General features: G+C 37.4%; 1 protein-coding gene across 1 annotated transcript in view; it reads left to right on the top strand.

Moving 5' to 3' along the window:
• Window positions 1-24944, top strand: part of Gpd2 (glycerol-3-phosphate dehydrogenase 2) — a 138492-nt gene that overhangs the window by 38634 nt on the left and 74914 nt on the right. Inside the window, exon 3 of the mRNA XM_010606767.3 lies at window positions 15285-15453. Within this exon, the coding sequence (XP_010605069.1) occupies window positions 15285-15453 (169 nt within the window). The remainder of the gene's footprint in view (window positions 1-15284; window positions 15454-24944) is intronic.

Here is a 24944-nt window from a genome sequence, read left to right as displayed (position 1 = left end):
AATGGCAAAGAGAATGCAGAAGATCATCAAGAAGATCATATACCCTGACAAATTGGATTCATCCCAGGGATACAGGGATAGTTCAATAAATCAATAAATTTGTAATGTACTATATTGATAGAGCCAAGGACAAAAACCATATGATAATCTCAGTAGATGCAGAAAAAGCATTCAACAAAATCCAACACACATTTATTATGATAAAAACACTACAAAAACTTTAGATGGTCTCTGCCTGAGTCTGATAAAAGCAATTTATGAAAAACCAACAGCTGATATCATACAAAATGGTCAAAAACTGAATTCCTTCACACTAAAATAAGGAACAAGACAAGGATGTCCACTTTTACCACTCCTTTTCAATATAGTTTTGGAAATAGCCACAGCAATTAGGCAAGAGAAAAAAAAGGAATAGAGGTAGGAAATGAAGTCAAATTGTCGTTACTTGAAGATGACATGATACTCTATATAGCAGACCCCAAGAACACCACCGAAAGTCTTCTAGACTTAATTTCTGAATTCAGTAAAGTAACTGGACACAAGGTCAACACAAAAATCAGTAGCCTTCCTGCACATGAAAAACAAACTAAGAGAGAAATTGGGCAATCATTCCTTTCACAATAGCATCCAAAAAATTGAAATAACTAGGAATCAGCCTAACAAAAGAAATCAAAGATCTCTACTCTGAAAACTATAGCACTCTGAGAAAAGAGATTGAAGAGGATATCAGAAAATGGAAAGACATCCCTTGCTTCTGGGTAGGAAGAATCAACATAGTGAAAATGGCCATACTTCCAAAACTGCAGTCCCCAATTGAAATACCAGCAGCATACTTCATAGACCTTGAGAAAACAATCCAAAAATTCATTTGGAACAAGAAGAGACCTAGAATAGCAACAGCAATTCTATGCAATTAAGACAAAGTAGAGGATATCATAATCCCCAACTTGAAACTATACTACAAGGCTATTGTGATAAAACAGTATGGTACCGGCAAAGAAACAGACCTGAGTACCAATGGAAAAGATTAGAAGATGCAGAAACAACTCCAGAGAGGAACTTCATCTTTGACAGAGGAGTCAAACACCCTCTACTGGAAAAAAGCTTCTTTACTAAATGGTGCTGGAAAAACTGGGTTTCAACTTGACAAAGTTTAAAACTAGACCTCTATCTCTCACTAAAATTGAAATGGATGAAAGACCTAAGATGCTTCTAACTGATAAGTTGGCTCCTTTTAAGAATAATTTGGAGGACTGGGGATGGAACTCAGTTGTTGAGTGTTTCCCTAGCATGCGCAAAGTCCTGGCTTCCATCCCAATACTTAAAAAAAAAAATAAAGTTAATGTTGAAATCCCAAGACACTAATGTTTTAGACAATGCCTGTAGACTTTTTTCTGGCACATTTTACTGCATTCTTGCTCTGTCTCCCTGGTCCCTGACTTGTGCACATTTGTTATTCATTGTCCATTCAAAAATATCTTCTTAAAATATGAGCAGGCACTGCATTCTAAATTCAAATGCAGGGATTCTGAAAGTTAGTAAATTGTTTTTCTGTGATTTTTTTTTTTTTTCTGAGACAGGTTCTTGTTCTGTAGTTCATGCTGGCTTTGAACTTGCAGAGATCCTCCTGTTTTTCTTTTGGAGTTGGGTCAGCCTGAATCTTCAGCTCCACTGAGGAGGCTGATGAGGGAAAAGAGATGAAAGTTGGCTGATTACTTTTCACTTTCCACCTGCGGTGACAAGGGTTTGTAGGCACAAATGACTTCCACATTTCAGAACCTCTTCTTTTATGCATTTAGGGAATTTTTTTAGAGTAGCCACAGAGTAGCTTGTTCCTTTCATTTTCCCCTTCGTTTTATTTTATTTTTTTTTGTGGTAACCAGGGATCGAACTCGGGTCCTTGCGCTTGCGAGGCAGGCCACTGAACCGCTGAGCTAAATCCCTGGCCCTTCCCCTCGTTTTATTTCTTCACCTATGGGTGTGTGACTAAGTTCCACAGAGGCATTTTGATTTTTCCTGTTCCCAAAGCAGTCATCTGCCCAGGGACAGGAGGCAGAGTAGTAGGGTATGAGAATCCTCTCATTATCATATACCCTTCTGAGGGCACAACAGGCAGACACCTCTGTGGTGTTTGGAGATTTTTGAGAGCAAGTTGATTGTCCTTTACTGTTTAGTATTGGTTGGTTTAATAATAAACTTTTAGTTGGAAGGGACATAAAAGACATTTTATCCAGTTTAACATTAGGTGAAAGAAAGTGTCATATTGTGGGAGGAGGCTCATTTTTCTAATTTAAAGTGGATGGGAGGGGCTGGGGATTTAGCCTAGTGGTTCTGCCTTCTGCTCACAAACACAAGGACCCGAGTTTGATCCCCAGTACCAAAAAAAAAAAAAAAAAAAAAAAAAAAAGGGAGGGGCGGGGATTTAGTTCAATGGTTTCGCCACCTGCCTTGCAAGCACAACCTGAGTTCAATCCCTGGTACCAAAAATAAATAAATAAATTAAATAAAATAAAGTGGATGGGAGAAGGTGGTAGAGGAAGAAGGAAACTTACAGTAGGAGAGCGAGCCATAGAGTTCTTTCAGAGAAAGTGAACCTTCCCAGAGAACACAGTGGACAGACAGCATTAGTGTTAGGGCCACAGCTGGCATCCCCAGGGAAGAGTGGGTGGCAGGAGAGTGGAGCAGGAATGGGGAAGAGTTCATGGATTTAACCTGGGAATACACTTGTATTTCTACTTTTCACTGTAGGCCAAGGTCATTTTTTTTTTAAACCCAACACTTATTTCATACCTTCTAGTCTTGACTGGAAAAAGGGATGTGAGAGCATAGCCCCTTTTAACCTCGTTGATGTGGTTGATGTAACGAAACTGTGTTTAGGTCCGAGGGTGAGTTCTCTTATATAAAGCACATGAGGTATTTTCCTTCCATTACCCACTCTGGAGGTGTGTGGCTTTGTGAGCTGACTCTGAGGTAAAGTCTGAGAACCACTGAGAGCTCTCTCAAAGCCCGGATGTGAAAGGTTTTCCCCTCCATCCTCCCCTCCCCTCCCGTTCCCTTCCCTCCATCTCTGTCTCCATGTTCATCTCCTTCCTTCCTTCCTTTCTTCACTGTGTAGCCCAGGCTGGCCTTGAGCTCATGGTGATTGTCCTGCCTCAGCCTCCCAAGTGCTGGGATTACAGGTGTGTGCTGCCATGCCCAGCTCCTCTTTTTCTCTCCTTGTAACATGCATAGGCAGTGAATGGGATTTAGAGTATGGAAATAAAAATTGATCTTATTAGAGTCAGGGAACTAAAAGATTCTCATTGATTGATGTTTTATTCAGAAGCAACATAATAGAAATGCAAGGAGCAGTCTGCAGACTGGCTGGTTCCAATAGCTTGTTCTTCATAGCAACTTAGTGACTATTGGTAGTTTTCTTAAATTCTCTTGGCCTCATTTTTCCCCTTTTGTAAAAATGGGTATAATGGTAGGATATCCCTGACAGAGTTATTGAAGCAAAGGGATGCATGGATACTTAAGACCCATAGCTATTGAGAACAATATTTTAACATCTACTTTCCCTTTAAATACATTATTTGTAAGAGATGCGAATAAAGCAATTTTTTTAATTGATAAGTACCAAGGACATAAAAGTTTTTAAGTCAGTAACAAATGATAAGATTGGAGAAGAAGCAAAAAGTAGGGATCAAGCTGGGCGTGGTGGCTCATGCCTGTAATCCCAGCACTCTGGAGGCTGAGGCAGGAGGATCGCTGTGAGTTCAAGACCATCCTGGGCTACATAGTGAGCTCCAGATCAGTCTCAACTACATAGTGAGACCCTGTCTCAAAAAGCCAAAAGAAAGAAAAATGTAGGGATCAATTTTAGTCAACATTATATATACTTGAGCTATTTCAATGGACCTCCAAATGAAAAAGCAGTTTCCTGAATATATCTGCTACTGAAGTGGCTGGGTTTTGGGGTACCTGTGCATAGTTATGAAAGTTTCCAGAATTCCTATTTCTTCATAAAATAAAGATAATATCACTTTATTCCCTGGATTTTATCCCATAAGTACACTAAATCAGTCAGTCTAAACAAGTCAGTGATTACAGCACCTGGCCCATGGCAGATCTTTTGTATCAGTTATACTTTTTTTTCCTTCTCATGATAGATACTGTAGGATGTTAATGTTTGAAATTGCCCTCATCTTGTTGGGCATAATAAGAAAGATACTACACCAGATTGCTTAAAAATAACTAGGCTTTTGTTGGTATAATTTTGCTTATATTAGTGACTGCAAAGAAACCGGTAGAAGTAGAAAACAAAGTTCAAATGAGTATTGATTGAAAGGAAATAAAAATTGTAAGCAGAATATTTAACAAGGTATAGTAGCACTTGCTTGTGATCTCGGGAGGCTGAAGTAGGAAGGTGGTAAGTTTGAGCCCAGCCTTGGAAATTTATGACTTACTGAAATTTTGTCAGACACACACAAAAATTTAAAGGGGGTGGGCCTGAGTGTGTAGCTTGGTGCAAAGGCTTTAGGTTCAACTCCTAGTATTGGGGAAAAAAACCCAAACAACAAACTCTGACACCTAAAACAAAAACAAGAACAGCACATAGAACATGAGGCCAAGAAACAATTTAAATTATAAAAATTCCATTTCAGCAATATCTTTGAGAATAACTTTGTTTTTTGAACATCAGTGACATATTTAAAAACTTAACCTCAGTTGGAAATAATCTTCTAGTTCCTAAGCTGAGGACTATCCTTGGGTTTGAAGCCAGTATAAATGTTTCTGAGCATTGACGTGGCCAAAATTGTCATGTGACACATTTGCTTTGTGTCTACCCAATTGCTTTAAACTTTATGGGTCAATTCAGGCTACCATACTTGTTTGTTCTTCCTGAGTAAATAAACATTCGTCTCTAGAGGCATTTTTATTTTTTCAAAGGTTTACAAGCAGCTATTCTTTTTGCAAAATCTTACTATAAAATATTATAAAAACAAATGTTCCTAAGCAGTCTTTATTTTTAATTTTTTAATGAACTTAAATCTTGTATGTTTTGACTAATATCTCCCATTCCCATATCCTGTCCATAGTCCCTAGAAACTATTCTCCCTGCTTCTTTGAGTTGGACTATTTGAGATTCCACATAGAAATGAGTCCCACAAAAAATTTGTCTTTCCTGTGTCTGGCTTATTTTACCTAGTATAATATCCTCTTGTGTATCCTATCCAAATTATCATAAGTGGGAGGATTTCTTTTCTTCTTTTTTTTTGTACCAGGGATTGAATTCAGGACCTTGTGCTTGCAAGGCAGGCGCGGTGCCACTAAGCTAAATCCCAGCCAAGGTTTCCTTTTTCCTGAAGGCCAAACAACATTGCACTATGTGTATGTACTGCTTTTCTTTATCCATGCGGACACTGATGGACATTTAGGTTGCTTTCATATCGTGACTTGTGAATATATAGTGAATATAATGTTATAGCTACAATGTTAGATATCATATGAAGACTATGCTTGAAGAAAAAGAACCTCATTTTACCTGTCTTTTGAAGAACCGTCAGTATCATTATGTCAAATAGTAAGACAGAGTGTTTCTTCATCATGATTTTCTGGGTTTGCATTTAATGCTCTGTCCTTTTAAAGTTTTATCTCTATGGGTTTTTTTTTCTTTTTTGTATAAATGCTGGGGCTTCACCCATTAGAAGATTCAGAGCTATACCTGGACTGTATACAGAGTAGGTGAGTTTTAAATCTTGGGTTTTAATGCTAAGCACATCTCACAGTGGTGTATAACTGAGGAAAGCTAATTGGTGTAATAAGTAATCCCCAAAGCTCAGTGGCTTATCATATTGAAGATTTATTTTCTTTCTCACCACATAATTCAATGTGGATGGGTGAGGGATCTATTTCTTGTGAACATTCAGGGACCTGTGTGCCTTAACTGTAGTGGCTTTGCTGTTCTGTAGGGCTTCACTGCCCTGTAGGATCATCTCCAGTGCAGTGCAATCCAGCAGTATTCTCTGAGAGAAGAGAAACAGTTATGTTAAGCATCCAGCCATTACATATGTGTCCTGAATTTAGTTTCTAATCTAGTTGACAAATGAGCTATATTTCTTTTGATGAGAGCTTTATTGTTAGGGCTTATGCCAAAGACTGTATCATTCATTTGCTTCTCTTATTTATAACTCTGTGCATAGATTCCTGGAAGGACTGTTTTTCTCCTAGAAATACAACTAAATGTGTTGGGATTGTGCCTGATATCTAAAGCTTGATGAGGATTCTGAGTACTCTGTATTTTAGATAAGGCCAGTTGAAACTATTCTTAACCACTCTATACAGTTAACTGTTTCTTCAGAGGCATGTTTCATCAAAGCACAAAAATTATGCAGACAGAGCTGGAAATGTTCTCTGAAGAGCATCCTATCATCTTCCTTCTAATTTTGGTTTTTATTTAACACTTAGCCCCCAAAGTGGGGCCATGGCAATAGCTTTGAGTTACAACTCACATCAGGCCTTCGAGGAGCTTGTGATGCTATTTTGTTGCTGGCATACAAAATCAGCGAGGTTAACTGTACTTCTATAGGTCACCCAGTGAGTCAACGAATGAGCTATGATTAGCGTTGACAGCTGGTGAGCTGCTAGGCTGTTGCTAACTGAGCAACATTGACATTCATTTTGATTTGACTTTGCATTTCATTTTCAACTATTTATTCATTTTAAGGCCTCTTTAACAAACTTTTTAGGGATATCGTGGAGCCAAAGAAACTTTTTATAAATGCTTTGGGAGAGTCCTTTAGCTTCCCTTTCTCCTCTTCCTGTCTTCCAGTTTAATAAATTGTATTCATCTTACAAAAACTTTTTCTAGGGGTTTTTTGAATTAAGAAGAAAGCAGATTCCTTAGATTGAAGTTTGGTGTGCACGAATTTATTTAGTTTATTTTGCAATTTGTAATTTTTCAACAAAGAATTTTGGAGACCTAATTATATCATGGTGAGTACAAAGTAGATAATAAATTATATTTGATGGAATAATTCATGAAGAAATGGAGAAGGTGCATCAGTAGTGACCACAAACTATTTTGAACAAAAAGTTAAAGTGTACCTGAGGACCAGATTGGAAGTGGTCTTCTGACTCATTGGGTCACTGTTACTCTTCTGAGAGGAATCGGGGGATGAGGGAGCCCTCTTTTGTTCTGAATCCACGTTGACATGTATGCTTAAGGAGATTTTTAAGACAAAGTGCTGTTTCATAGACCCCAGAAGTGTGACTGCGCAGTGCAGCTGGCTGCAGCCGATGTACATAGGGCTTCCCATCCCACGGACTACATAGACTGTTCTGCAGTTTCGGGGTCAGGACAGCCGGCTGGTCTGGGGATCCAAACAATCCTGTGGGCAGAGATGACCTAGTAGAGCTGAGAACATGGGATTTGGAATCAAAACTGGGATCAAATTCTGTTTCTCTTAATTACTTGCCTCAGGGATAAATAAGCTGGATTTCCTCCCTGGTCAAAGGGTGCTTCCCTGGTATGTAATTGAGGCCTAAGGAGCTAACTTATTAGGAGTTTCTGGGCTAGCAGCTGCTAGGCAAGCAATAGTTTCATCTTTTCTCCCTTTGCTGTGTTCCGCAGCTACGGGTTTACTGTCAAGATTCTCTGCTACTCAACAGTATGTTGGAATTAAAGAGCAATATTATTTAAATACCTCCAAACACCTATGTTTAAAAAAATAATTATTTGGAAAACAATAAAACTTATCCTTCAAACCTATTTGATCATATAATCAAATATGATATTAATTTATTTAAGTATATCTAGACAGAACCAAGGATTTTCTCTATTTTCCAATTATCAAAAAGTTTGATAATTTGGGTATATTCTATTTGCTAGTAAATGAGATTCTGTATGCCTTCTCAAAGAATGACAGCCACCTATCCACTGGACCAAATTTTCAAGCTGCAGTAGAACTTTCTCCTCAGCCACCCAGAAAGCTCGGCTTGTCTTGTTTTCTGTATTGATTCTTAATGAAGAGGACAATCTTCCCATTATTAAATATCTACAAAGTAATCGTGATTCTCTCACCATGTATGTTGACACTAAAAAACATGGGTCACTGTCATGTAAGTACAAGAAAAACCATCTGTGTTTAGAATCACAAAGTGATTCAGGAAATAAATGACTATTAAAACATCTTATGTTTCACTGTATGAGAGTGCTTTTTGCATTTTCCTACCAAAAATATATAAACAATCCTTTATTATTTAATCCTTTAAGGATATGAATAATCCTTTTTAATAACCACAAAGCAGGAAGCATTTTCTCTTAAATCTAATGGATTCCATTCATTGAATCATATTATATGGGAGAGACAGTGATAGTTGCAGTCTGAAGTGATTTGCATGAATCCCTACTTTATACTCCAATTATTACTGTACATGATTACAGGACAACCTGGCTGTTAATTGCCTGTGGTCTTTAAATATGCACTTCTTTCAGAAATAGACACTAATTATTAGATCTTGTTTTCGGTCTCAAATGTCTAGATTTTTTTTTAATTTGCAAGTCTAATGGTGCACAGACATAGTAAAACTGATCTCATTCTGAATCCTGTTTAGAGTGAATGTTCTCTGGTTTGTAAAGGCTCAAAGATTATGAACTCGGCTTTTAATTCTATGTAGATGTTCATGCAGGTCTCTTGGTAAAAGCTGTATGTTAGCTACAGAATGCTGGAGGAATTTTATCTTAATAAAATGCAGTTGAAAATCAGCTTATAAATTAAAACAAGCATCTACTTCCCCCCTTCCATTATAATTAAATATAATTAGAAATAATATCAATTCAATATTAATTTTAAGATATTATCCCAATTCTACCCAGATAAGATTTCATTGTTGTTTGGGAGATTGGTTGGAATTGTAAAGCCAGTTTGCTTTGTGTCTTGGGCTCTCCTTTCTTCTGGCTTCAATGCCTGAATAAGGTAATTGATTCTGAATCTGGTACTGCCGGGCTTTTGCTTTTATTTAGGCCAGGGCTGTGCCTAGTGGGGCCAGAATGTGAGGTAAGTGTGAAACGAGAGTGTGGGAAAGCTGGGCAACGGGAGCATATAAGTGCTGCCTGAGGGCTACAGCTGCAGTTCAGGTTCAGATCAATCTCAGATAGAAATCCTGAGTTTTGTTTTTTTTTTATGAAATACAGCAATTTAAAAATATTGAATGTGTAACTCAGTTTTTAAGGTAGTGTGCCCAAGGAAGAAAGCATGCAAGTATGACTTGTGCTTTTAGCACATGCTAGTCCCACTTCCTTTCCTGTTTTTATCACCTAGCTATTGCCTGCTCATCTTCTTTGACTTGATTTGTTATTGTTTGTATATAAGAGATGGCTTCTACGACTCTTAGCCTCTTCTGTTTCTGAAAACCTCTTATAAGTAATATTATAATTGTCTTTATTCTTTATTTTCCCCCCTAGTTTATAGAATTATTGAGGGCCTCCAAAAAATATTAGAAGAATAAATGATGGTGAGTTGGTGTCCCTTCAGATTATATGTGGGTTTTGGTCTCTCAGGTGATACAGGGGATGTGGCCTTTCCAAGCCTTCTCCCAAAACTTCAGGATCAAGTCCTCAGTGGAATCTCTATCCCAGCTTCCTCTTTAATTGAACTGCCTTAGAACAGAACATTGAGTTTCGTTTCTTACTCTTACTTACCACTATTATTTTATTATTCCTGCTGCCTTTCTCTTCTTTATTTTTCTGAATTCAGCATATTCTAGAAGAAGGTAGAGTACAGATGTGTTTTTGTGACTCAAACCAAAATGAGTCTTTCTCCTGTCATAATTATAAGTAGGGCCCTAGGCTGTGTTTACTGCCTCTAAAATAAGCACGGTGCTTAGCTTCTCAGTTGCAACACTTTCCAGCTTTTATGAAAGAAATAAACAAAAATAAAATGTTATTTTAAAATTAGTGTCAGAAATTAAATAAATTATCCTCAATACTGCTATATAGTTTAAAAAATTTGGAAGGACTGTTCAGTAAAATCTCCACAGCAAAACCACACCCCCCAATAAAGCTTTCTGCATTTGGCAGTGAGTATATCTAATCCTGTTACAACTGTGTAGTCTGCTTTTTTTTTTTTTAATTTTTTTCTCAAATTATATGGTAGAATCAGTATGATATAGTGTTGTAAGACTTAGTCTCTCCTGCCAGGCTGTGTAGCTCCCAGCATTATCATGAATGGGCTATGGAAACTCATAAGGTTGGAATGGTGATTAAGTTAGTAGAAAAAAGCAAAACCCTTAGGAAAGTGTCTGCCACATTAGTACTAAGTACATATTTGCTTTTTTTTTTCCTCCCCTGTTCCAGGGATTGAACTCAGGACCTTGTGCTTGTGGTAGGCGTGGTGCTCAATCCTTGGCTGCATATTTCCTTAATTTTAAGTCAAAATTTTATTTATTTATTTATTTATTTATTTATTTATTTATTTGTTTAAATTTTATTTATTTATTTATTTATTTATTTATTTATTTATTTGTTTTTGGTACTGGGAATTGAACTCCAGCCCTTATGCTTGTGAGGCAGGTGGCTGAACCACTGAGCTAAATCCCCAGCCTTAAATCAAATTTTTAAAGATGTAATTTGGGTTACATTTTAAAATGCAGTGAATTTTACCCTTTTAAATATGTGCCACATTCAATCCATAGAACATTTCTGCTATCTTTTTAGAGAACAATGTTTATTCAGAATTATCGAATTCATCCTTGGTGTAGATTTCTTTTTTTTTTTTTTTTTCCTCTTCTCATTGAGTTTATTGGTACATGTTAGGTATACAGTACAGTTACATTCATCATTGAGATCTTGTACCTTTACATGACAGGTCTTGGTTTTCATTTTTTCCCCTTACCCCTGCCCTTCCTTCTCCCCCTCCTCCCTTCCCCATTTACAAATACTTTATTTCCATTTTTTCATGTTCTCATGTTTTTTTCTTTTCCCTTATTGCCTTTCCCCTACCCTTGCCACTTCCCCTACACCTTTAGCCCCTTTCTTCCTGTTTCACACTGTCAATTAAAAGCTATAATGGTGCAGAAGATCCTAATGGTATAATTGACACTAGGAGTAGATTTCTTAGTCTGACTTCATTCATTAAGCCTGGAGATTGGGAACCTTTTCTTTAAAGGACCAAATAGTGAATGTTTTGCCTCGAGGGCTGTATGATCTGTGTGTGACTCTCACCATTGCTGTTGCAGTATTCAGTGCATAAGTGTATTGATTCAGCATGACTATCTTCCAATAAAATTTTGTTTACAGAAATGTATGGCAGCTGTATTTGGGCGGATGATCATACTTTTCTGAGTCCTGGCTTAGCATGATGAGGTTTATTCATGTTGTAATGTGCATCCATAGTTTGTTTAGTCTTCTTAAAGATTGCTGAATTGCTGGGGGTAGTAGTGCATGCTTGTAATCTCAGCACTTGGGAGGGTAAGGCAGGAGGATTGCCATGAGTTCTGAGACATCATGGGCTACATACTGAGTTCAGGGCCAGCCTGAATCATATAGCAAGACTCTGTCTCAAAAAGCCAAAAAAGAAAAAATCGCTGATTATTATCCTGTTACAGAATATATGCAGTTTTGTCCTCCACCTCGTGAAGAGTTTGGGTTTTTCCAATTTTGAACAATTGCAAATAAAGCCATTATAAACTTTTGCTGACATATTTTTATGCATACACACATTTTCATTCCTTTTGGGTAATTACCTAGGAATGCATTTGCTATGTTGAATGGTAAGTATGTGCTAAACTTCTTCAGACATCTTCAAACCATTTTCCAGAATGACTGATCATTTCACATTCCTAGCTGCAATGTAAGAGAGCTCCAGTTGTGCTTTATCCTCATGAGCACCTGGTGTTATTTTTTCTTTTTAATCTTACTCATTGTAAAAGAGTATGAAGAGTCTTAGATGCCAGAGTAAAGATATGTACTTTTAATATAAATTATATCAGAAACTCTTGTGAGGTTTTATACATATCAGGTACATTACTTGGGTTTAAAATTATTACTCCAGATGCAACAAGGAAAATGATTTGGAAAGAGGAAGGGTAAATATGTGGAGACCTTTGGGAGGATGTCATACAGGTTGCAGTGAAGATGAAATGACCAGGTGTGAGAATTTTTCAGGAGCTGGAATTGATAGGGCTCAGTAATTGATCAGTTATAGCACTGAAGAGAGTGGAAGCTGTCAAGGATGCCTCCAGGATTTCTGGGGTATACATAGAAGATGCCCAGAATAGAGAGGTCCCTGGGCAGTTTGGTATCTGGGTTTCAGAGTAGGGGAACAAAATTGAAAGTCCCTGTGGTAGAAGGGATATTTGATGATGTGAGGTGGAGGAGGTTCTCTAGGGAGAGAGTTCTTACGCTCATAGAGGAAGGAATAGGACACGTGAAGGGGGAGGGTCAGTGATTTTTGTTGGGCAGTTGAGTGACATCCAGAGGAAGCTGAGAGTGATTTGGAGAGACTGAAGACAATAAGAGAATTGTCTCAAAGATGTTCACGTCAGTTCTGTGTTACTGGAAGCCGTCAAATAGTTTGTGCTGGTGGTGGTAGTGGCTGTGGTGTGTGTGTGAAAAGCCTGGTTAGAGGTAGTGGAGGGGTAAGGACTAAGGCCATAGAGAAAGCGCTTACAGATTGCTTGAGAATTTGTAGGGTGGTAATTAGAAACCTATGATAAGTATTTGTTTTAATTGTTAAGAAGAGACTGAGAGCATGCTGGTGAGAAGGGTGAGTGAGGCAGGGCATGAACACAGGAGAAACAGTACACTCAATAGGCATAGTGCATGCTGATCAGGTAAGTCTGCCTGCTGAAGGAGAGCCTCAAGAAGTTGCATTTAACCTTCATATGTAGAGTAGAATGGGAGCTTTTGGTATTACCAAGTTCTAATGAACTATATCATAATATGGTCTTTAAATGTTTTTCTCAAGTATTTCTAGAAAACCTACCAAGTAGAAAATGTCAGCAATTCTTTTGATGTGTGAAAATGCTCTGGTGTTTTAGTCACTTGTCAGTCTCATGTCCAAGTCCTGCCCATCTGTCACGGTGCAGCTGAAGCCCTCAGATGAAAGATTCTCCCTCCCTCTCTCATCTGAATGGTCATAGCCTGGTATGGTTTTCCCTCTATTTTGACGTTTGTTCTTTTTACATGCTTGTTATATATATATGCAATGAGTGTATGTGTGTGTGTGTGTGTGTGTGTGTGTGTGTGTAACAGTAAATATATGTTCATTTCTTTCACTAGACGACAGAAGGCAAAGACCATAACCAAGAGATATTCTTTCCTCTAAAACACCTGGCAGCCATACTTACTTAGTTACTTTAAATACATATAAAGTAAACATGAAGAAGTAATTATTAGTAAATAATTAGGAAAAGTTATACTTTGCAGAATAGGATTGTTGTGGCTTGGCATCTGAGGAAATAGCCTGAAAAATCATGGCGCCTGAGTATAACCTTTGTTTTTATGGTACTTAGTAAGATATGTTTTGAAAGTTCCTTTTTATGTGCTATTAAAGAATCAGATTATTTGATAATAATGGTAACAATTAGTGTAGGACAGTACTATGTAGTTTATCAATGACTGGTGTTATTATTGCATTCAGACAGAAGATAAGCCAGAGATGGAGAGACAGAGAAATCACAGGGGCTTTATCTTCATTTTAGAAATGAAGAAACTAAGGTTCAGAGATACTGTGTTAGGAGTTATATTGCTTTGTTCTACTGCCTGACTCGAAAGCACAAGGACATGAGTTTGCTCCCCGGTACCAAAAGAAAAAAAAAAAAAGTTACATTGCTGATAAACAGGAGTGCAAAGGTCCAAATTGGGATGTGTTGACCCTAATCCAGGGTTTTCTCAGGACACTCTGTGCTTGATAGATTGATTTTCATAGAAATCCAGTTAGCCTAATAATAATTAAATCTAGTCATAAAGAGTAATTTAGTTTATTTACTGGATTAAAAAATCTACTTATCCTGAATGATCAGAATAATCTCTTAAGTACAAGCATAAGTCTTTTTGAATAGACTTTGGCCTGGACATCCATATGTGGCCTCTTCAGCAATCAAAATGGGAAAAACATCATCATTATGGGTTATGCTGATGCTTTAAAGAGAAGAAAATAGTTGTTATGCATCCATGGGTTGCTAATAGAGCAGCACTGGTTACCATTTTTCGGTGTAGTGAATAAGCCTAGTGTTAACGGTTTAATAAAAACCAGATAACTATTTTTCTGGGTTTTGACTCTGACTTCAGGTACTTATTTTTTTGAATACCAATATCAATTTTTGAATACCAGTATTTTTTTAAATACCAGATATGGGATGATGATAAGTCAGATTATTATGTAAGAATTAGGACTAGAGAGAGTCATTATCCTTTTAAGAAGACGAGGCCTAGGGCCTGGGATTTAGTTCACCACCACCTGCCTCGCAAGGCGAATGTCCCGAGTTCAATCGCCAGTACCAAAAAATGAAGAAAAAAAGAGGATGAGACCTAGATTTAATTATTAAGTTTTCAAAAATGGAAATGCTACATGATAAATACATGAAATCCTTGATTTTATATGAAAATATATGTTGTTGTTGTTGTTTTTGGTACCAGGATTAAACTTGGGATCTTGTGCTTGTGAGGCAGGCAGTGGCACCACTGAGCTAAGGCCCCAGCCCTATATTAGAATATTTAATGAGGAAGCCTCTGACTAAAATATTTGAAAAATAAGATTCCAGTTAAACATAGCTGATTACTTAAACTGCTAAGCAGATTCATTTTATTTGTACTAAGTTAAACTTAAAGAACCCAAACTCAGAATATAATTTGTCAAGGAAATAGAGGAATGAGGAATATAAATTTTTAAGGAAATGCAGAAATGCAAAGTGATATTTTCTCTTCCTTTCGTGTGACATCAATACTTCTAAATATTACCTGGATGAATTGTTGCTATTGGGAAAAATAGTTCCTTCTTTTGCCCTATAAATTGTCTCAGGTATTTGAGTAAAAATAATGAACTTGGCTGTATATAAAGCCATAACAAACAGTTGAGGTTTTGAGTTTGAACTGTCTTTTATGGCTAGTTTTGACTCCTGTGAAAAACTTCGCTCAGCACTCCTTTCCCCCACGATGCTGGTCCTGTATGCCCAGTCCATGGGTACTTTAGCCCTGCCATTCTTTATCTCCACTACAAATTCCTTCTTTTGGTGTACTATAAAATGTATTAAATCGGCCTCACAGATGAACGCCTGAAAGTGGTCTGCTTTTTCATCAGGTGAATCTGGCCTATGTGGAAGCAGCAGAGTGCTTTGAACCTGTGAACAGGGAGCCTCCTTCCAGAGAAGCTCAGCTCCTGACTTTGCGAAACACTTCAGAATTTGATATCCTTGTGATTGGAGGAGGAGCAACAGGAAGTGGCTGTGCACTTGATGCTGTCACCAGAGGTGAGTCCTGACGTGTGAATGTGACACAGGTAAAGGCTCCACCCCTAATACAGGCACAAAAAGCGTGTGTGCTGTGTTCGTGAAGTCTCATTGCTTTGGCATTCCCTAATTTTTCTTCCTTTGTGAAGCACCTTCACAATTTTTAAAATATCACACTTGACAATTTAAAATTTAAATATAATTTACCTTCACTACGGTGGCTTTGTTTAAAAAGAAAAGTTTACATTTATGCAAACTCACTGATTTGATATTAATTTTTCCTAATACAAAGTAAAGTGAACATGCTTACAGTATATGAAATAGAAATACATATCACCTGAAATCACATTTATGTCAGTTAGGGATAGAAAAGATTTATTAAATGAAATAGTCTAGCAAAATAATTCTTTTGGTTCATGCATCTGTTAAAACTATCTCTTCTGGTGAAGTATGAATTGCAGTTCAGAAAGTCCAGTGGTACTTCAGTTCACAAACTTGATTCTTTTCACAATTCTGGTCTCAAACCGTGTTGGACAAGAACCAAATCAAATTCAGCGGTTAGGGTTAGCCATTATGGAGAAATCTGAGTTGGTTCTTGTCCAGGTCAGTTTGTGACTAGAATCATGGAGGGAACTGAGTGCATGAACCAAGGCATCATTGTAATGGAGAACACTTATTAATACATAGTTTTGTCCTGGTCACACTGTCTACTGTTGATAAGCATTAGGGAAGACATGGGAAAAGTTCTCTAAAAATGGAAAGAATGAAAATGTACAGAATGAAAATACAGTATTGAAGAACAGTGCTCTTACATATGGTATAGTGTCTTAGTTACTTGTTACTTCTCTGTTGTTGCTGAGACAGAATACCCAACATTCAGATTTAAAGGGGAAAGGGTTTATTTAGCTCACAGTTCATGGGGGCTTCAGTCTATAATTGGCTGGCTCCAAGGCAGGATAGCAGAAGGGCAATGGTTCATGGCGAAGGAAGACAGCAAAAGCAACAAGAGACCTTAACAGCATCTTTCTGCCCCTTTTATCTTATTCAGACTACTTAGGGCAGGTGGCACTCACACCTTAATCCTAGTGCCCTCGGGCCTAGCCCCACTATTGAATCAGTCACACACTCTAAATTCTCCTACCTCTGAAAAAGTACGAGGCTTTGAGGGTGGGGCATCTAAACACAAGCCATAATTTATAGTTAATAAAATAATATTTTTCTTTGCCTGTGAGTTATTGTAGAATTTGGAGTCAAGGAAATATAGGTACATATTTTGAGTCAGCTTTGTTACCAGGTGTGTGTGCGTGTGTGTGTGTGTGTGTGTGTGTGTGTGTGTACTTGGGCATATTTTACTTGATTTCTCTGAGGTTCATGTTTCAAATAGGTTAAAAAAATAACTTATTTGAATTGTGTAATCAGGAGGAGACTTGGAACAGTGCTTTGTCATAACAAGGTAGATGCTTAAGAAACCAGACAAAATTATAGCTACTCTTATTAATATGAAGGTAGAAGGTTTTTGGAATGAGTTGCTTTGAAGATATAATACTACAGAGTATCTTCAGTGTATTAAATTGGGCCTGGCATGGTGATACACAGGAAGGCTAAGTCAGCAAAATTGCCCCAAATTCAAGCCAGTATGGGCTACATAATGGGTTCAAAGCCAGCCTGGACTATATAGTGAGATCCTGTCTCAAAACAAAATAAAAATCCTTAAAAATGTATTAGATTGGGTTGAGCACTGCTGTAAGGAGTTTTACCTCTGTATTATTTGTTTTTAAAAAATGTTCAATATTTATGACAGCTTCATACTCAGTGATAGTTTATTATGGAATAATTTTTCTCACACTAATGGAGTTCCTACCAATGCTACCTGAGGTTTATTTATCTTACATACCTGGTAGAACTTACTCTCATAAAAATGAAGTATGGGGGCCAGGGATTTAGCTCATCAGTTTGGTGGCCTGCCTTGCAAGCTCAAGGACCCAAATTCAATCCCTGGTACCAAAAAAAAAAAAAAAAAAAAATGTTTAATGAAATTTAAGCACTAATAAAAATGGCCTAGATTATTATGATTTCACAGCACCCACATTTAGGTTTTGATCTATGTGAACCTCATTGCTGGGTCCTTTTTTGTTACTTTGATAATGGTAAGTTCAAAGTATAGGCACTGGGATCTAGTTGACCCAAATTTGCTTTCTCCAACCATAGAGTGTAATTTGGACATGCAAAAGCAGATGGGGAGAGCAGTTGTAGGTATCACAAGTTGAACTCAACTCTGTAGCCCAGGGGATCTGGCAGGAGAGTGGAGCGAGGAACCATTCCCAGCATAATGGAAAGTCTTGTTTGGGACCACTTCCCTAAGAAATAAAATTTAGTAGATGACAATTTCTGTATCAAAGAGAATAATTTCCCCAGTAGGATTCAGAAAAATATGTTTATTGATATTTCCAGTTATTTTCATGTTATTGTAATAAAATACATAGCCATTCTTTTTATTTCAGTTCTGCAAATGCTCCTGTTCTATGTATGGCAAATATGTCGGGTACTACAGGAGACTACAGAGGTGATTGATAGAGTTGGTACCTCAGCACTCGATAGTGTTTGTTTGCATACAGCAGATCACATTATGGAGAATGTGTACTTTTCAGAAAGCTCAGGGAACATGATAAAGGTATGAATATTTAAGGTAGTCATATTTTCTGAGAATGGTTAAAGCCAGAAAAGCTGCTGTTTGGTATAGGTACTTTTAATAGGCAAATATTGCTTGTTAAAAGCACTCCAGTCTCAAGGAACATTCAGGGGGGACAGTGTATGTGACAGAGAGCAGTTTAATTTGTTTCGTTTGCTTTTTGAGACAGGGTCTTGTTATGTAGTTCAGATCAGCCTCGAACTCACATGTAGTCTAGGCTGACCTCAAACTCATTGTGATCCTCCTGCCTCTGCCTCCTGAGTGCTGGGATTACAGGTGTGTGACACCTTGCCTGGCTTGTCCTTTAATTTGCCATAGGGTATTTTAATTAGCTTTTCTGTCACAGGCACGAAGTACCTGATATTCATAATTTAAAAGAGGAAAGGTTTATTTCGGCTCACAGTTTCCAAAGGATTTAGATTGGTTGGTTGGCTCCAGGGCAGAAATTGTATGACAGCAGTGCACGGCAGGGGAAAAATGTTCATTCTGGGACAGCCAGGAGGCAGAAAAAGGAAGGAGGCACCGGGGACAAGAATATATCCTTCTGGGTCATACCCCAGTGACCCGCCTCTTCTGATGGGGCCTCACCACATAACAGCCGTTCAATCACAAACTCATCAGTGGATTAAATCCATTGATGAGGAGAGAAGCAGGTGACAGGTCTGGCCATGGTGTGCCAGAGCAGGGCCTCTACCTTCCTTCCTTCCTTCCTTCCTTCTTCCCTTTCCCTCCCTCCCTTTTCCTTCCTCCCCACCCCCTTTCTCTCAGATTTTTGAGACAGGGACTCACTATGTTGTTCAGGCTGGCCTCGACCTCACAACAACCCTCCTGCCTTGGCCTACCTGGTGCTGGGATTACAGATGTGTGTCATCATGCCAAGTGCTCTTTGACTTTGTTGATTAGGCCTCTTTAGATACTGAAATGCATGAAGTGTGGTGATTAAGAATGGGTCGGGAGTATCGAAGGTACAGCGATAGGCACAAACTTATAGGAGATCTGGAGACAAATGAAATGGAGAGGAGATGATTGATGGTGCAGGAGGGTAATAAAGAAGGGAGGTGGTATATTTAAGGATTTGGTTTTCCCTTCCTTTCTTCCCCTTCCTCTTTCTTGCCTTTCTTTTCTCCTCCTCCCTACCCTGTCCTTCTTTCCCCTTTTTTTCTCCTCCCCTCTCCTCTTTCTCAGTCTTTTTCTTGATAAGAATGATCTGAATATTTTTGTAGACCAAGAGGAAAAAGTTGGCAGTAGAGGGAAAACCTTAACATGAAGTCATAGAAGGAGAGCCTGGGAAACAGTGTCTCATGCAAAGGCAAGTAAGAGGATATCAAAATGTGTCTTAGTTTTGGCAGGAAGAAGAGATTTGTTTCCCAGAGACAGAAGCAAAAGGTAAAGATTCTAAGATACAGAAAAGGGAGCATATGTGAGAATTATTCTTAAATAAACAGAAGAAAAGTCATGTTTCTGGATGAGAAGAAACAACTGTAGTGTAGAAAAGGTGTACAGTTGCCTTGTGATGCCTGGCATGGCACTCAGGAGGCTGAGGCAGGAGGCTGTGAGTTTGAGGTCACTCTAGGCTATATAGTGATTCCACGGCCAGCTTGAACTTTATAGCAAGACCCTGGCTCAAAAAAAAAAAAATTACCTCATGGAGTCTATAATAGGAAATAAAGTTTTTTTGTTGTTGTTGTAGTTAGGAAAATATAGATTTGTTTTCCAAGGGAATAGAGATAGGGAGGGAGGAGAGAGAAGGGAGAGAGGAGAGGTGAGAGGGAAAAAGAGACAGAAAATGAACTGGAGGTCTGTCTGTACCATATTGCTGAGCATAGAAGCAGAGAAAATACAGTAAGGTAGAATCCAGAATTAAGAATCGACTGGATATCAAGAATAAAAGTGGAAAATGAAAGACTGAATAAGCAGGAAAATTGTTTAAATATAGACCTAGAGCTTTAAGAGGTAGGTGTAAGGGCCATTAGAAAGCCAGGCTTCAGCAGAAGAGTAGGGGAGGGCTGAAGGGCCTTAAGTGCAGGCAGAAGGCAATCACTCACTGCCCCGTACTCCTCTCCTCCTTTTGAAAAGTTTCACCTATGTTCGCTTTGTGCACTTTTTGTATTTACATTGTTTATAAAACATACGATATCATATTATAGTTACATTTTTGCAGTGTTTCTTTGAATATATATATAATTTTTGAAAATATATTTCTTAAAATTTTATTGGTACATTTTAGATATTCAGGATAACATTCCTCATAGGGAATTTGTGCCTGTCCATGACATACCTTGATTCTTTTCTCCCCCAATCCCCTCCCCTCCCCTCAACCCCTCTTCCCTTCTTTCTTTAGAAAAGCTGTTTCCATTTTTCCTTCTGTTCTTTTTCGTCCCTTCCTTCCTTTCCCCTTTCCCCTTCTCTTGTTCCACTTCTCATTTGAACATTTTCTCCCCACTTCCCAATATCTGTTATACTATACACACACACACGTGCACATACACACTATTATACTATATATTACAGAAATTATGTACTACTTATGGGTAAGAGGAATATAGTGTATACAGTATAGTATAGTGTATATAGTCTTCTTTTTAATGGAAACATTCTATTTTATTTATTTTTACTCAGTGACTGTAGATTTTGGCTTTTTTAAAAAAAAAAGTGCTGGCATTGAACCTTGAGCTTCATACGTGCTTAAAGCACATTCTCTGCCTTCACTGAGCTGTACCCCAGGCCAGGTTTTTTTCTATTTAAATAGAACAATACTGCTTATGAGCCAAGTATTGAATCAACTCTGAGAACATAAAGACTAATTAGATGTGGCCTTGTTCTTCAGGAGCTTAAAGTTTATCTCACTTTTTTTTTTTTTTTTGGTACCAGGGATCGAACTCAGGACTTTGCACTTGTGAGGCGAGTGGCGGCACCACTGAGCTAAATCCCCAGCCCCAGGTGCTTGCAGTTTATTAGTGCTTATTGAACAAATAGACATTTCCTTTGAGTATGGAAGGGCATTCAGAAGCAAGAAGAGTGAACCAGGGTGGTCACGGATGACTGAGTGGTGGTGACTGCAGCAATAGTGGTGGGGTGATATCCATACTTTGTTGGTCAGCGTCATAACTTTTTATAGTTACAGTGGCTAAAAAATGTATTTTTCATATCCTTTGACATATTCATTGCTGTTCTAAAGTAATTGGCTGAAATTTTGAATTTATGTGGAATTATGATTTATAGAAGGAATGAGCAGACTTTAGCTTATATGTCTTTTATTATGCTGTTAGCTCTTTGGGGATAATGTTTATAATTAAAAATGTATAAAATATACTGAAAGTAATCTATATTTATCCTTTTACTACAATTTTTGATCATATCAGTAGCTCTGTGAAGTGTGAAATAATCATGGGCATTTGGTTAATGAATTGTGCATTGTTGGTGTTCATTCATGGAATTTGCTCTTTTCTTATATTTGATGCTTCACTTAACAACAAATTTTGCTTTCTCTGCATTTGATATGTTTTTACTAAATTACTCCTGATTGTATCCATTAATCTTTAGTCACATTTGACAAAAATAAATTACTGTGATCTTTTAAAGTTACCAGTAATAATTAGATTTTTTAGGACATCAAAGTTTTGGGGGAGCTATTAGATGTTAAAGGGCTTGTGTAAAAATGTTTGCACACGTTTTTTGATAAAAATACTGTACCCAAATGCAATTTTGGTAATAGATAAACAAAGACTGTAGAGGGAAAAGAAGTCATGAAGTCTTCATAATGAACATTTATTTACGTTCGCATCATCCCACTTTGCTCGAGAATCAATTTTCATTTGGGAGTACAGTATTACTTCATAAACAAAAATATGCACAATTCTCCTCACGTTCTCCTGCAGGTCTCTAGGATCAATACAAACTGCTTTACTGTTTAACACTTTTGTGTCTGGTTCCCAGGCAGAAGCACAGTCCTAAAGCCCAGTTGTGGGCACTTCACTACCCAAAGAAGCAGGAACATGGAGAATCTGATGAACAAATTCACTACCATAGGGTTCTCCAATGTTTTTTCTTTAGTTCTTTATATTCTTTTATGTGACTCTACCTGTCTGTGTCCAGAATCACCCAGGACATTTTTGGGTTAAGATTTGATTGATAATTTTTCACAACAGAGAAACTATTCTTTTTTTTTTTTTTGATACTGGGGATTGAACTCAAAACTAAGCTTTTATGGCTTCAGTTCAAGTTCTAGAGCAGACTGCCTCTTGTTGGAAGAAGACATTAAGTGTAGTCATGTATGTAACCTTTAGGTTAGAAAAGGTATCTTGGTAGCAGTTCTTGAATGTCACTATAATTCCTTCAATTCTATGGTGGTATAGTGTAGTAATTAAGGATACAGGCTATAGAAGTATAATGAAGTGGGGTCAAATCATGGCCTCATTCTTAGCTCTATGAACTTCAGCAAGTGTCTTAACCTTACAGAGAATCTCAAATTTTCAAGAATAAATGAAACATAACATGCTCCCTAAGTAAAGGTTTGGAAAACTGAGAGGTGTGTGCATTACAGAAAAAATGCAGAGAAAGGGAGAGCCCTGGACACAGTGCATTCTGAAAATTTTAAATCTTTTTCATTCAGCACCCTCCTATCCCTTTGCCCTGCACATAGGGAAGAATCCCATTTAAGGAAGTAGAATGATAGAAAGTTTGTTGTTTATTAGCCACTGCTAATTACACCAGATTACAAATTTCTCTAAAAATTATTCTGGAAATTTCACATAACTTTAATTAATGTAGTGACTTCCTTTGAAAGGGACTGGGAAGGGGGGGACTTGAGAAATCATACTAAACTTCACCTGAGAAATAAGCCTATGATACTTAGTAAGGCTTATAAGGATAAGCTGTCATATTAACCTGTATTCTAACACTACTGCAATTAAAATAGTTTGCTCAGGGAATAGAAAGATGGGTGGAAAAAAACTAAGAGTCTAGAAATAGATGTAAATACATGATGTTTAGAATATAGCAAAGGCAGCATTTTAAACCTGTCATTATTGGTCACTTAATGCTGGAGTGTTCTGTCTCCCCAATTTATGTATACATGTGTGCTTATGTGTTTGTGTATATATTCTGTTTATCATCCTTTGTGTAAATTGAGGATTTAAGAATAAAAGATTATTATAAAAAGTGTACATGAACTTTAAAAAATGGAGTAGGAAACCTGTTTTTTAACATGACACTAGATAACTATATAGAAAAAAGCCTCTTAAATTTGATTTCATAAAAATTAAAATATTTGTGACAAAAATATAATAAAGTAAAAATACGTGAAATTAGCAGAGTATTTGTAATATAGTCTATAAGACAGAATTTATTTCAGGTGTGTTTAGCTTTTCATGTTCTTTTGTTTTGATACATCTGTGATAATATGTATGTGGATTCCATTTACTTATTTTTATTTTTTAATACTTAATATATAGACTATCTCTTTTAGTATGCATATTGAATTGACTTATGTTTGTGTGATTTTTCATGCATTTATTATGTCTTGTTTTAACCTTCCATCTTTTTCCTTTTTTTCTCTTTTCTGACTGTTATATTAGATCGGTTTTATATCTTGCTCCATTTCCATACCCTGATCTTGAAAGATTTATTTATTTCTATCCTCAAGTCCCAGGGGCTTTTTCTGCCACCAAATCTTGGCTTCTGATTTATTTATTTCATGGACCCTGCAGACCATCTGCTGAGACAACTGAATCTGTCTTCCTGAATCCTGACCTTGTCCCAGCAGAATCCCTGTCTCCAGGCAGTGATCAGGGGTAGCTCTTTAACCTCCTTGTGCAAGAGGAAGAGCGCTTCTTCAGTCCCAACATCCAAGTGAACATCTGGTTTCTTTACCTTTCTTCACAGTGGTTAGTTATATTCTTCTTGCCCTTTATGAGCTGAACTCCTGGTTGACTTTGCCTGTTTGTGGCTCCTAAGCCTAGCAAGACGGAAGCATTTGGCCTAAACCCTCTGCTCAATTTCTGGTTCATGGGATGTTTCTTACTTTTGAGTCAACTGTGTCTTTAATTTTGCTTGAATTTGGAGAAGAGAAGGGAGAGTCAAAGTTGGGTGTACAAGTTATTTTATAATTTTATTTGCAGTAACAGCGAAAAATTGGGGACTGGCTTAAACTGAGGTCTACTAAATTACTGAAAAGAGGTAAATATTTGCAGGGAAAATAGCTAAAACGTGTTGTAAGTTGAAAAGGCAAGTTGTGAAGAATGACAGCTAATTTTGTTTTTCAAGCAAAAGTGAAATGGTGTATAGGTATCATAGGTATTTTTGTGATAATGTATGAGACATTTTAAATAATTTGCCTTGGTTTCCTCTGGATTTTGTGACTAGAAAGTTAGTAAAGCATTCTTTAATCTTCTCTTTTCCTCTGACGTCTATATTGTTTGGATATGCTACCTGTTTCCAAACATTGACAATTTTTTTTTTTTATTGAGTTTATTGGTACATTTAGGGATACAGTACAGTTACATTTATTGTTGGGATCATGTACCTTTACATGGCAAGTCTTGATTCTCATTTTTTTCCCCTTACCTCTGCCCTCCCTTCACCTCCTCCTCCCCTCCCCATCTACAAACACTTTATTTTCATCTTTTCATTCTCTCACATTTTTTTCTTTTTCCTTTTTGTTCTTCCCCTACGTATCACACCTTCCCTACACCTTTAGCTCCTTTCCTCCCATTTCTAAATGTCAGTAATCTTATTAGAATCTTATGCATTGTTGCAGAATATTCACACCAGGGAAACTATTCGGTATTTACACATGTGGGACTTATTTATTTCACTTAGGAGT

This window comes from Fukomys damarensis, unplaced genomic scaffold, assembly GCF_012274545.1.
Source record: "Fukomys damarensis isolate Sample0158 unplaced genomic scaffold, DMR_v1.0_HiC HiC_scaffold_26, whole genome shotgun sequence".
NCBI lineage: Eukaryota > Metazoa > Chordata > Mammalia > Rodentia > Bathyergidae > Fukomys > Fukomys damarensis.
This window is presented reverse-complemented; position numbering and strand designations above follow the sequence as displayed.